The sequence below is a fragment of the Pongo pygmaeus genome, chromosome 7, assembly GCF_028885625.2.
Source record: "Pongo pygmaeus isolate AG05252 chromosome 7, NHGRI_mPonPyg2-v2.0_pri, whole genome shotgun sequence".
NCBI classification, from domain to species: domain Eukaryota; kingdom Metazoa; phylum Chordata; class Mammalia; order Primates; family Hominidae; genus Pongo; species Pongo pygmaeus.
The window spans coordinates 85,967,412-85,982,472 of NC_072380.2; the positions used below are offsets into that span (position 1 = coordinate 85,967,412).

The following is a 15,061-nucleotide window of genomic DNA, read 5'->3' on the forward strand; positions in this document are numbered from 1 at the left end:
TACAGGCATGCGCCACCATGCCCAGATAATTTTTCTATTTTTAGTAGACAGGGTTTAGCCATTTTGCCTAGGCTGGTCCTGAACTCCTGGCCTCAAGTGCTCCACCCTTCTCGGCCTCCCAAAGTAGTAGGATTACAGGCGTGAGCCACTGCACCTGGCCTAAAACACTTTTTAAGGTTTCTTTGGAGCTTAGATCTCTGTAGTGCCAGATCCTCTCAATGCCAAAGCAAATTTCCTCTTCATCTTTGTAACTTATCACTTAGCACAGTAAAAGTAGCACAAACCAGGTACCTAGTAAATGGCTTTTGAATTTTATCGTATTTCATGGAAATCTTGATTTCCATATTATCATCTTGGTTAAATATTATACAACTATTACAGTAAAAATATAGTTTATTAGTGCTTTAAATGGAATGATTAGTCTTATACTAAGTATACAAGAAACACTAGTAGCAGACAACTAGAATGTAAGGGGAATGGTGAGGGTTAGAGGAAGGTGAAGGAAGAATATAGAATATAGTCATTCTCTAGTTTTTAATAATAAATCATATTTAAATGTAAACAAAATCTAATAATCATGAGGCACATGCAAGACTATGTACAGATGTCGCTGACATTCATCTCTTAATAACTTTCTTATTAAATACTGTTGTTACCATCTCACCTTTCTACAGTCTTTAAGCATAACAGGAACATAGAAGGCCTTGTACCCACAAACTGCTTTGCTCTACACATAAAAGTTTAAAACGTGTGTGTGTGTTGGGGGTGGGTGAGAGGAGAAAATATAACAGCAATAAGCAACAAATGAGTAAAAAAACAAAACCAAACCAATTTAACCTATTATTTCACATGCTGTGGCTTAGAGTGCTTCAGATTCTAAATAACCTATCATTAAAAAATGAACTATTATCTTAAAAGTTCTCCAAATACTAATTTAATAAAAATGACAATCAGTTCAATTTGGAGAAAAGGAAAGAAAACTGTCATGAAATAGCTCCCTAACCTCTAGGGCAAAGCTGTTTCTCCTTTAAACAGAATGCAAAAGGAAAACCCTCATGGGGATTTAAGAGGGGTTTTAAAATGTAGAAATACATAAATGTTATGCTATACTAACCCTTAAGCAGGAATGACAAGAGTGTCAGAAGTGTACAGGGGATTCAGATACATTTAAAGGGTATCCTAAATTTATATGTATATTTTAAATTTATTTCATTATTATTTTCTTGAGATGCAGTCTCGCTCTGTCGCCCAGGCTGTAGTGTAGTGGCATGATCTTGGCTCACTGCAACCTCCCGGGTTCAAGCAATTCTCCTACCTCAGTCTCCTGAGTAGCTGGGATTACAGGCATACACCATCACACCCAGTTAATTTTTTTATTTTTAGTAGAGACAGGGTTTCACCATGTTGGCCAGCTGGTCTCGAACTCCTGACCGCAGGTGATTCACCTGCCTAGGCCTTCTAAAGTGCTGGGATTACAGGTGTAAGCCACCGTGCCCGGCCTACATTTTAAGTTTAATTAAGTGATTTTTTTCTTTCTGTTTCCCGCCCCGCCCCACTTCCATCAGACATAGAATCTGTGGATTAATAAAGGAGAACAGGAAGAAACGTCCTGAAAATTCGACTGGTAAACTGGTCTTCCTCCTTCAACCTAATCATTAGGACAGGAAAGCTCTGGTTCCTAAAAAATTCCCTGAAACAGGTTGATCGGGTGGGAGCTGGCAGAGGGGAGAAGGAAGCTATGATGCACTTTTCTGAGGCTTTCCACTGTGCAATCTACAAAAAGAATTTCTTGTACACTGTTACCTGTGCATGCTTTTGGGAATAAAATCAGATTTAAGAAAATACCGTACATTTCCTGTTTAAAAGAATATAAAACAGTAAGTCTGGCTTCTACCCCATTCAACATGTAAAACTTCTATTTGGAATGAAAGGTATCAAAATAACTTTCCAATTTATACTAAACATGAAATTCCCTATAATTTTCAAATAAAAAGCATAAATCCTTCCTCCAAATAAAAATAATTACATATTAAAATTGTTTATCTACCTAACTGAAAGAAGAGAGATTATCTGGAATAATTCTGAAAAGTCCTACCTTTTCCTTGCAGCTGGAAAGCATGCTAATAATGCTAAGACAAACTGATTGGACTGAGAGCGCTGGGGACCAGTCTTCTGTTAGAATGGATAAACAGATATGACCATTGCTATAAACATGAGGATGAACAGGAATATTTTCACCAGTAAACATGACCTAAGAGAGAATAAAATTCCATTAAAACTCAAATATTCTCTATTACCAAAAACTAAAATATTCTCCACATATAACAAATATTGATTATAAAAAAACAAAAAATCACCAAAATCAGTGCCAGGAACATGATAAACAACTGCTTATTTGTTTACTCTCATTAACTCAGTAAGTATTGGTTTCACTGAACAAATAACCATGCAGTAGGGTAAAGAAGCCAAATTATTTTTTATTTCGGTTATTTTTGATAAATTCTCCTTAGAAATTCTAAACTACTATGTATTTTTTACTAGTGAAAGACAACTACATTTATAAGAATGACTTTTCAGATTCTGCTTATTGCTCTCTGCATATAAAAATCAATCAAGTATGTTAAAATTCCAAACAAAAATATTCAATTTTGGGAAAATATGAATGACAGGTGGTAGGAACACTCCTACTACTACTACCTGTTAACAATGTTAGCTCTAAGGTGCATGTGCAAAGGGAAATGACTGTTATATATTCCATCTCCTCTAAACTTACACATCCATTATGATGGGCACAAGTTACTAGCTGTTAATCAGTAAATAACTATGTGCCTAGACGAAAAATACAAAAGTTGACCAAGTCTCTCAATTTGCAGTTTTACTCTCCTTTCCCTTTTACTCAATTCTTCTTTAACACTGTTTTTCCTTTCTCTATCTTGTCTCAGCAATGTTTTGAATGGTAATAAATCTATTATTTCCTTCCTTTGCTCTAATAATTCAACAAATATCTTAAAGTAGTTTTTCTTAAACTTATTTACCTAAGCAAACAGGCAGGAGAATAAATTCATATATCCTGAGGAATCTGTAAGCATAGTCCAAAGTTGCTCAAAGAAAGCAGAAGTCTTATGTTTACACTGTGTACTGTATTTATTCTACAGGTTAGCAGTAATTCCTAATTCCTGACCTCGCCAAAAAAACAAACAAACAAAAAACCACATAGCTGGAAGATCTGCTTAAAAATACAAATTCAAGTGTCCTACTTTCACAGATTCTAACTTAGTAAGTATGATTAGATTTTTATAAAACCCATCAGATATAAACCAACAATTCCTAAATCAGATTTACAGTATCTCAGCCCTGCAAACTGCCTCATACCCAAGTACAGCACAATATCAGTAAGGAGAAATCTTACCTTAAGTTATAGCAGAAACTGATAAAAGACATACAGTATTGCTTTAGGCATACCCTTTTTTCTCTTTATAGAGCAGAAAAAAGAACCAGTGAGGTAAATATGAATAGAATAAGGTATGCTATAGTTTTAATATGGAATATGTTACAGGAAATTACCATAAGCTAAGGTTTTATATATATTTTACATATCTAGCTATGAATCTGATTTTGTTACAATTTTACGAAGATTTACATGTGAATAAAGCAGTCTTTCATATGAGTAGTCTTCTAATATTTCAAATATATTAACTAACATATGGGACACATTTCCTTGGCTAAGACTAGATAAGACAGCAAAAGGCATTTTTTTCCCAAAGGAACGATTTTCCATACTTGCATATATTTCTTTTTTTTTTTTTCTTTAAATTCTGGACATCAACCCTCCATTCCCACTAATTAAAAAAAAAAAAGCTAAAAAACAAAAGTAAAGTCTCAAAATAAGAGAAATCAAGTCACTTATCCTACCTAATTGCAGAAGACTCCCTGAAAAGACTTTGACTTTGTAATGGCTATGCTCTAAGCATGACATTTATCTCAGTTACATCTATCGGTGCTAGTACCCTCTTCATTACTTTTTGCTAAAAAAAAAGTATTGCTCTGTAAAAGAAAACAAATGCTTACATGGTCTTATAGTTCCACACTGGAGTCTGTCCACAATTGTTTTTTAATGAAATTTTATTTTTAATAAATATGAACTATAGTTTATTACATCATATGCATCTGATATTCCCATGTGTTGTAGATGTACAGAATGGGAGTTTACAAATCTTATGGACATCTGCCTCGAGGTATTCATTTTGCCATAAAAAGCCATTTGACCAGTAGGATATTTTCATTAAAACACAAGCAATACCCAAGAGTTTCTTCTTTGGCCACGATTATTTTTTTTTTTTTAAAGATATTTTTCGGTGTGGCTCATGCCTGTAATCCCAGCACTTTGGCAGGCTGAGGTGGGTGGATCACCTGAGGTCAGGAGTTTGAGACCAGCCTGGCCAACATGGCGAAAACCCGTCTCTGCTAAAAAATACAAAAAATTAGTTGGGAGCAGTGGCAAGCACCTGTCATTCCAGCTATTTGGGAGGCTGAGGCAGGAGAATCACTTGAACCCGGGAGGCAGAGGTTGCAGTAAGCTGAGATCGCACTACTGCACCCCAGCCTGGGCGACAAGAGTGAAACTCGGCCTTAAAAAAAAAAAAAAAAGATATTTTTCCCAGTAAGGTCTCTATCAAGAAGTCAAGAAGAATAGTGATCTGAAAGTGCCACAAAAAAAAAAAAAAAAAAAAAACTGCCAAATTATCTTCTTTGGCAAAACTGAATCAGCAACCTTTAAAGAAAATAGCAACACGAAGGTTACTACATCATGTTTCGCCCAGCCAATTCAGAGCACAAGGAAAACAGTATTTTTCCTAAAGAGAAATGGTTATAAACTAAATCACTTGGCCTGAGAGCCAGTAAGTAGGCATGAACCAAAAGGTACTCAGGAGAGAAGAGAAAGAAAAGCGATGAGTAGCAGTAGAAAACACCTACAGCAGATGCAGCAGACATTCTGTAAGCAAAGAGAACCAGTAATGAAGAAGACAGAAACAACTGTGAAGTAGAAGAGGACTGAGATAAAAATAATTCAGATCTCAATAACCTTTAAATAAAACAGCAGGGGCTCTTTAACATACTACATGCAGGGCAAATGCAGCCACCCTAAAACTTTTAGCAACCAAAACCAGGGGAATTAATTACTTGCATATAATAGGTAACCCTTAGGGCCTAACCTTCCAGACACAGAATTTTAGAAGTTTGTCTAAACATACAAAGGGTGAATTTACATGCCAGAGGTGAATTTCTGAAATAAAAGGAAATTTTTTTCAATAGTTCATTCACATAAGGGGCAAATACGCATAGTTTCCACAGATGTTTTTTTTTTTCTTTCCCCAGATAGAGTTTTGCTCTTGTTGCCCAGGCTGGAGTGCAATGGTATGACCTTGGCTCTCTGCAATCCCCGCCTCCCAGGTTCAAGTGATTCTCCTGCCTCAGCCTCTGCCTACCACCACACTCAGCTAATATTTTGTATTTTTAGTAGAGATGGGGTTTTACCACGTTGGCCAAGCTGGTCTCGAACTCCTGATCTCAGGTGATCCACCCACCTCAGCCACCCAAAGTGCTGGGGTTACAGGCATGAGTCACGCACCGGCCCACAGATTGTTCTAATGTAAACTTTGCTAATCTGGTTCTCTGCATGGGGAGAGTAACCAAGGCAGAATTTCTTCAACTGCATACTGTTAGCCATCCTCATTTATTTAATACTCACTACAAGCCAAAGGAGAAAGTGAACATTTCAGTTTTTTAACGCAGTCAAGTAGTTTCTACAAACAAGAAATTATTAAGTTGTTTCTAAGGTTCAAAAAATTTTTTTTGGAGTTTCAAGTAGCTGATAAAACTAACTAGAACTGATGTGACAAAACAACTGAACACAATAAATTTGAAACCATAGGAACTTTGCAAATGTATTCAAAATAGTCATATGAACAGCCAACGATGGAGACCACAGACATTCCTTGCTGCATAAATTACACTAAGTAAAATGGAATTACAGATTTTTAAAGAACTATTTGATGGAAATACAGTTTTAGAAAAGGATCTTAGACCGAATGTACATGAATCAAGTTTGAAGTTGCATTAGAAACAGTCTTTTTTTTTTGAGATGGAGTCTCGCACTGTTGCCCAGGCTGGAGTGCAATGGCCCGATCTCTGCTCACTGCAAGCTCCGTCTCCTGGGTTTACATGATTCTCCTGCCTCAGCCTCCCAAGTAGCTGGGATTACAGGCGCACAACACCACGCCCAGCTAATTTTTTGTATTTTTAGTAGAGATGGGGTTTCACTATATGCTGGCCAGACTGGTCTTGAACTCCTGACCTCGTGATCCGCCCTCCTCGGCTTCCCAGAGCGCTGGGATTACAGGCGTGAGCCACTGCACCCAGACTGGAAGCAGTCTTTAATTATTACTACATTTCCAAACATCTCCCAAGCAGTATGGCTTATTCAAAAGCAAGTGAGAGCTAAGAGAGAAATAATTATGCTCAGGGTATGTATCATTTTGGAGATAAGTATGTTTATCCCACAACCAACCTAAAATTTTAAGCAGGCCAATCTCTGGGTAACTTTTGGGTACTGTGAATGTAGTGCCTTTCATAAAACTACTAAAATCTACACTGAAAGCCACCATAGTGATAAAAATCAAAAATAAGAATGAACAGGGGCTGGGGATGGTGACTCACACCCGTAATCCTAGCACTTTGGGAGGTCAGTGTGGGAGGATCACTTGAGCCCTGGAGCTCAAGACCAGCCTGGGCAACAAAGTAAGAACCCATCTCTAAAAAAAATAGTAACTAGCCACGTGTGGTGGCATGCTCCTGTAGTCCCAGCTACTCAGGAGGCTAAGGTGAGAGGATTGTTTGAGCCAGGAGTCTGAGGTTGCAGTTGAGCTATGACAGCCCATGGCACTTCAGCCTGGGCAACACAGTGAGACCCTGTCTTGAAAAAAAAAAAAAAAAAAAAAAACCTCACTCAAAGTTGGTGTAGTCAGAGAAATAAATAGTTCAATATTATAGCTACCAATATTTACAATGACTTAATAAAAATCAATAATTGAAAGTAGACTTGTCATTGTACACTTCTATATGTTTATACAGTTTACCAAAAACCTCTGCATTATTGCTAAGAACAAAATAAAGGATGGATATCAGATAACTTTCTGATATGAAATTCAAGAATTTTCAAACATCAAGCCCAATACTGAAAGACCTTATGGTACTGAGATCTTACCACAAAGGAGGCACACTACTGTTCAGATTAGAGGTGCAGAGGTAGTTAGAAAGTCAATAACCTAACATGGTGTCAAGCTAGGCCAAAACACAGTGTATATAAACGAGCAGTAAAAAACAGAATTATAAAAGCCAATCTACAATATGGATACCAAGGTTTTTCCAGGGACAGTATGAGGAAAATATGTTCTCTGATTACAATTATTATAAGATAGTACTTAATGCAGACGACAGTACTTAATGTGTAACTACATAAACTGAACATACAAGCAATCAGTTTATTGTTGTAAAGCAAACTAAATCAGATATTTATGTATAACATACAATATAGGTAGTCTACCATACATGGTATTTGATAAAAATGACCGGAGATTGGAACTTAGCATAGCTTTCAATTCAATTCTCCCTTTTTAGTCCTCTCATACACAGCAAGCATCCATAAGTGTTCCCTGATACTCTGTAATAACTAGTACCATGTAGCTATAGTGCAAAGACAAAATTATTGGACACAACGAAACTAAACCTGGATTGCCTTGGATGGTAATCATTCTCTTCCCTTTATACTCTATGTTCTTTTAGCCTACTAGTCTAATCCTCTATCTTCCTTCCCCTTGACCCCCAAGGCTTCAGTGAATAGGGTTCACTGTTAACCTTCTTGTCAGGTGTCCAAGATGCTTGACAATTTAAGGCAATAAAAATTGTTATTCAAAGACTTTGGAAAGCTTGAACATCACCCCATTGAAAGAGGATGGAAAATCAGACCAGGAAAAAAAGACAAGATGAGGACATCATGAACATAGGTTCTGGATCTCTGCAAAGAATGAGTTTTGAGCAACAGAAAAGGGTCCATGGTAAGGAGGCATGAATAGGAGGGGGGAATGAGGATGAAGAGGAAGGTAATTACTCTTTTGCCTCAGTACTTTTAAAGCTTTATAATCAAGGCAATTGTACTTTCAGCACCACTCTTAGCAACAAAATGGCTTCAAATCAAAGAGACACTGTCCCCTTCCCTCTAAAATAAACATTTTCCCTATTTCTAAAATACTGAAAATGTCTTCATCAAAAATTAGCTAAAAGTCTCTAAAACAAGGCTGGGCACGGAGGCTCAAGCCTGTAATCCCAGCAGTTTGGGAGGCCGAAATGGGCGGTTCACTGGGGGTTAGGAGTTCCAGACCAGCCTGGCCAACATGGCAAAACCTTGTCTCTACTAAAAACACAAAAATTAGCCGGGCGTTGTGGTGCGTGCCTGTAATCCCAGCTCCTGTGGAGGCTGAGGCAGGAGAATCGATTGAACCCGGGAGGCAGAGGTTGCAGTGAGCCAAGATTGCGCCACTTCGCTCCAGCCTGGGCAACAGAGTGAGACTCTGTCTCAATAAAAAAATAAATAAAAGTGCCCAGGCATGGTGGCTCACACCTATAATCCCAGCACTTTGGGAGGCTGAGGCGGGCAGATCACAAGGTCAGGAGTTCGAGACCAGCCTGGCCAACATGGTGAAACCCCATTTCTAACTAAAGATACAAAAAAAATTAGCTGGGTGTGGTGGTGCATGCCTGTAATCCCAGCTACTCAGGAGGCTGAGGCAGGGGAATCGCTTGAACCCAGAAGGCAGAGGTTGAGATGAGCCAAGATTGTGCCACTGCACTACAGCCTGGGTGACAGGGCGAGACTTCGTCTCAAAAATAATAATGATAATAAATCAATGTAATGCAGATGTATTTCAGATTTGTTTCACTCAAATAGAATGCTCTAACAGAGGAAAGGGGTACAAATACTGGATATGTAAAGGAATGGAAGAACTTTCTCTTGGATATAGAAAGGAAAAGTAGTAATAGAGTCAAGATACTAAGCTTGAGGACTTCAGAGGTTTTTTTTGTTTTGTTTTGAGATGGAGTCTCGCTCTGTCGCCAGGCTGGAATGCAGTGGCACAATCTTGACTCTGCAACCTCCACCTTCCAGGTTCAAGCAATTCTCCTGCCTCAGCCTGCCGAATAGCTGGGACTACAGGTGCACACCACCATGCCCAGCTGATTTTTGCATTTTTAGTACGGGTTTCACCATGTTGGCCAGGTTGGTCTCAAACTCCTGACCTCAACTGATCTGCCTGCCTTGGCCTCCCAAAGTGCTGGGATTAGAGGTATGAGCCACCACGCCCAGTTGTGGACTTCAGAGTTTTGATGGAGATGGGCCATCCCTTCTAATACCTATGATAGAAACGTCAAACTTCTTTCACACTGCAAGACCCTTTTTGGTGAGCCCCAAAATAACCTTCCACTCTCATCTCCTGCTGTAATCCCCCATGTATCGACACATAAAACTACATGAGCCTATGCTCACAAATGTAAGGAGGCCAAGTCCTTTCACACATTGCCCTATACTTTTCACATAAACTCTTTTTGTCCTTTAAGGCCCAGTTCTACCAGTTCAAATAGGTTTTTCTTTGCCCCCTTAGAATATTCTAAATTGGTTGCTTTCCCTTTTGCCCCCAAAGCATACAATTCACACTTCAGTTGTCTGTACAGTTGCATATGCCAAAAATCATGGAGTCTTCCTTGACTCCTCCTTCAATCATACTCCAAATTAATCCATTAGCAAATCCTGTTGATTCAACCTTTAAAACAGGTCCAAAACATGACCACCTTCCAAAACGTCCACTGCTACCTTTCTGGTGCAAGTCACCATCATCTCTCACCTGGGTTACTTTAATGGCCTATCTGATCTCCCTACACCTTTATGCCCTGAACGGTTTATATGCCACACAACAGCCAGACTGTTCCTTTTAACTTTAAATAGGACTACATCGTTCCTCTGCTCAAAACTTTCCAAAGGCTTCCCCATCTCACTAAGAGTAAAAAGTCAAAATTCTTACAAGGGGCTATAAATGTCCTATATAATCTGTGATGACCCCTCCAGCCCAAATGATCTCTCTGACTAATACAGTTCGGATGTTTGTTCCCTCCAAATCTCATGTTGAAATGTAACCCCCAGTGTTGGAGGTGGGGCCTCGTGGGAGGTGTGTGGGTCACTCGGGGTGTGTGCTCTCATGAATGGCTTGGTGATGTCCTCAACAGTGAATGAGTTCTCGTGAGATCTGGTTGTTTCAAAATGTGTGGCACCTCGCCACTGACTCTTGCTCCCACTCTCGCCATGTGAGACACCTGCTCCCTCTTCACCTTCTGCCATGATGGTAAGCGTCCTGAGGCCATCACCAGAAGCAGATGGTGGCACTATGCTTCTTGTACAGCCTGCAGAACTGTGAGCCAATTAAACCTCTTTTCTTTATAAATTACCCAGCCTCAGGTATTTCTTTATAGCAGTGCAAAAATGGCCTAATACACTGACCTAGGCCTTACACTCCCCTTCCTGTTTATACACCACTCCAGGGACCCGTCCTACATATTCCAGATTTAGAGCCTTTGCATTTTATCTTCATCTGTTCTTTCTCTCAACTCTTTCAAATGGCTTACTCCTGCAAATCTTTCAGATCTCTCCTCCAATGTCACCTTCTCAGTGAAATCTTTCCCAATGACTCTATCCAATATTTCAACACCCTCATCTCCCCTTCTGTACTTTTCCCTCACCATCTTCCATACTATATGTATTTTACTCATTGCTTACTGTCTCTCCCCACAAGAATGCAAACTCCATGTAAGCAGAGTTTCTGTTGCTGCTGCAGTTTTGGTCATCAATGAATCACCAGCACCCAGCACAGTGTCTGTCCCATGATACATCCTCAAGAAATACGGAATGAATATTTACCTATCCAAATACTAAACAGATTATAAACTGTTTAAAGGCAGGCCCAATGCCTTTTAAATCTCTGTATTCTCTCCCCTCTCTCAAGAAACAGTATTTGATACACAATTCATGCCCAATACATGTTGAATTAACCAACCATTTACCTGTATCCTAGCATAAAAAAGCAGAATATGTACATAGAAAGATATTTTCTGTATGGCTGACAGTAAATGTACATTAGTGGCAAGCAGTGATGAAAAGATGCCTCATCTCTGTTTCCATATTAACTGACAAATTGTTTGTTGTTATTCTTTCTTTTAAGGCAAATGACTGAGCCAAACATATTTTAGATAGGTAACTTTTTCATTATAAGGCAGGACACAACATGAGACATAAAATATAACTGGTAGGAAGAAAAACACAACAAACCATAATGGTGTGTAACAGTCTTACTAATCTCATTTACAGGTACAAAAGCAGTAATTTCACAATGAGATTGATCTATTCTAGAAATATTTTCCAAATTCTACTCTTGTAACTAGTGATAAACTCAGTACTGTTCATTGCATAGAAAGATGAAAGACTTTTCTTTCTTTTTTTTTTAGAGATGGAGTTGCCCTACGTTGCCCAGGCTGGTCTCAAACTCCTGGGCTGCCTTGGCCTCTCAAAGTGCTTGGATTACAGGCATGAGTACCATGCCCAGCCAGAAAGAATGAAAGACTAATTTATGTAACAAGTGCTAATGCTATAGAGTTTCATCAAATAAAATTTTGGGGGAATTTTACTGCCCTAGAGGACTGGTTCTAGCCACTTTCTCAGGGCAGTGGATCTCTGGAAAGTTTCAGTTATTGGAAAAATCTTGAAGTCTATAAGTACATCAAGTATCGATGTTTGACCCATTATAATTATGTTAAAACTACATAGATTATGTATAAATACATTTTAAAAAATTTTAAAGTATTACTGGCCTGAGTAGTTCTGCCATTTTCCCAATCAATGGATATTAGAATATACAACCTCTATGCCATGTGAGGGACTACAGAATTAACTGATATTAAAAAGGAATCCTCACTGGGCGTGCCTATGATCCCAGTACTTTGACAGGCCGAGGCGGGCAGATCACTTTAGGACAGGAGTTCAAGACCAGCTGGACCAACATGGTGAAACCTTGTTTCTACCAAAAATACAAAAAAAAATTAGCCAGGCATGGTGGTGCATACCTGTAGTTCCAACTACTCAGAGAGGCTGAGGTGGGAGGATGGTTTAAGCCCAGGAGGCAGAGGTTGCAGTGAGCAGAGATCGCACCAGTGCACTCCAGCCTGGGCAACAGAGCGAGACTCTGTCTCAAAAAAATAAAAAACAAACAAACAAACAAAACAAAATAAAAAAACCAAGCTAAGCATGGCGGCACATGGCTGTAGTCCCTGCTACTCTGGAGGCTGAGGTGGAAGGATCACTTGAGCCCAGGAGTTGGAGGCTGCAGTGAGCTATGATTACACCACAGCATAAGTAGATGACAGAGGGAGACTCTGTCTCCGCACCCCCACCCCACCAAAAAGTAAATTAAAAAAGGAATCCTTATATTTCAAAAACAGTGAGAATAACTGGCCTAGAGCTTTCAAAGGTACCATTCATTCCACATATAATCTTTCACTTTCAGAGAGAAAATTATTACATAGATAAATAGGCATTTTTTCCACACCGGTACTCACATCTAATTGGCAGTATGGCAAAGGAGGAAAGGAAAGACTTGGGTTTGGGTCTTGACTGTTCTATAAACTAGGTATTAAAACGTGAACAAGGCACTTCACTTCTACAAGTTTCAATTTCTTCACATATAAAATGAGGATAAATCTACCTCCCCTAACCACTTCATTAAAAGATGTTAGAAAACAAAATCAGAATGGAAGTTAAATTATGAAGTACTATAGAAATATTACCATACAGAATGCATGCAGGTGCAGAAAAAGTTAAGTTTGGATGGATGTGACTACACAGGGACTTGAATGCCAGGCTAAAAACTTGATTCCATAGGAAATAAAGAAACATTAAGAGGTTTTACTGTCAGGGGGTGGGGAATTCTGGGGATGGTGGAGTGAGACAGTGTGTGTGTGTCTGTGTGTGGTGGGGGGCTGGAGTGGGGTGTGGGAGTGTGTGTGTGTGTGTGGGGGGGGGGATGTGTGTGCATGTCCATGTGTGTGGTATGTAACCAATGAGATAACTGTGCCTTCAAAGAAATCTAATGGCACCGTGAAAGGATGCATAGGAATTCAAAGAACTAAAGGCTATTGTAATGGTTCAATTAAAAGATAAAAACCTGGACTACGCCAGGCATGGTGGCTCACACATGTAATCCCAGCACTTTGGGAGGCCAAGGAGGTGGGCTGATTGCTTGAGCCCAGGAGCTCGAGACTAGTCTGGGCAACATGGCAAGACCCCATCTCTACAAAAAATATAAAAATCAGCTGGGTGTGCCATCAGATGGCCAAATCATTATTTACTGGACCAGACCTTTTCAAAACTATCAAGCAGATAGTCAAGGCTTGTAAAGTGTGCCAAAGAAATAATCCCCTGCACTGCAGGCCATACATTTCAATCCCTCTATCTTTAACCTCCTTGTTAAGTTTGTCTCTTCCAGAAGTGAAGCTGTAAAACTACAAATGGTTCTTCAAATGGAGCCCCAGACAGTCCATGACTAAAATCTACCACAGACCCCTGGACTGGCCTGCTAGCCCATGCTCCGATGTTAATTACATTGAAGGCACCCCTCCTGAGGAAATCTCAATGCACAACCCCTACTAAGCCCCAATTCAGCGGGAAGCAGTTAGAGCAGTCGTCGGCCAACCTCCCCAATAGCACTTAGGTTTTCCTGTTGAGAGTGGGGACTGAGAGACAGGACTAGCTGGATTTCCTAGGCCGACGAAGAATCCCTAAGCCTAGCTGGGAAGGTGACCACTTCCACCTTTAAACACAGGGTTTGCAACTTAGCTCACACCTGACCAATCAGATAGTAAAGAGAGCTCACTAAAACGCTAATTAGGCAAAAACAGGAGGTAAAGAAATAGCCAATCATCTGTTTCCTGAGAGCACAGAGGGAGGGACAATGATCAGGAAATAAACCCAGACATTCGAGCCGGCAACGTCAACCCACTTTGGGTCCCCTCCCTTTGTATGGGAGCTCTGTTTTCACTCTATTAAATCTTGCAACTGCAAAAAAAAAAAAAAAAAAAAATTAGCTGGGTGTGGTGGCATGCACCTGTAGTCCCAGCTGCTTCGGAGGCTGATATGGGAGGATCACTTGAGCCCAGGCGGCAGCAGTTGCAGTGAGCCAAGATTGCACCACTGCACTCCAACCTGGGTGACAAAGCGAGATGCTGTCTCCAAAAAAACAAAACAAAAACAAATGAATAAACAAAAAACCAGACTACAGCACTGACATCAAGAAAAGAATGGGCTACCTTTCAAATGTAGGAGGGAGGAGTGTGGAAAAGAGAAAAACTGAACACAAAAATAGATAGGTGGACAGTAACCCAGGATAAAGAAAAACAAAATGTTCTTTGTTATTGGAAAGGTCAAGTTTAGTTGTGTTAAATTTGAGATGTCTGGAGGTACTCAAGTATTCCAACAAGGGTGTGAAACTAAGCCTTAAAAAAAGAGGTGTTCCCAGAGCTGTACTGGGAGTTAGCTGCTTAAGATGACTGAAGGTGAAAGAAGAGTGAGAAGAGTAACACAGTGCTGAATAAAGAACCTGGATAACACCAATGTTAGAAGAGCAGGCAGAAATAAAATCAGGGAAGGAAGATAAAATGAATTTGAAGTAGGACAATAGAGAGAATTTATTACAAATGCTGTAACTTACAGAAATATTAAAGAAGAAATTCAACATAATGTTTAAGTTTGATATTTGATTTAGAATTAAATATTAAGGAAAGAGTTTAGAGAACACATTTTTGACTTGGTTTCATGCTTAGAGAAATATTATTTTCCTCTGGTGAAAAATCTGTAAGCTCCCAGAGTAAGCCTTCCCCCAATATCTCCCTAGCCAAAAGCTTTTGAATTGGT

At 39.4% G+C, this 15,061-nt stretch overlaps 1 protein-coding gene across 8 annotated transcripts in view; it reads right to left on the reverse strand.

The window, feature by feature from the left end:
- The window catches only part of UBE2W (ubiquitin conjugating enzyme E2 W), an 88,448-nt gene that overhangs the window by 20,831 nt on the left and 52,556 nt on the right, over positions 1-15,061 (reverse strand). For all 8 annotated transcript variants that reach the window (XM_063668894.1, XM_063668895.1, XM_063668891.1 and 5 more), the window contains one exon: positions 2,096-2,251. In XM_063668894.1, coding sequence (XP_063524964.1) covers positions 2,096-2,251 — 156 coding nt within the window. The remainder of the gene's footprint in view (positions 1-2,095; positions 2,252-15,061) is intronic.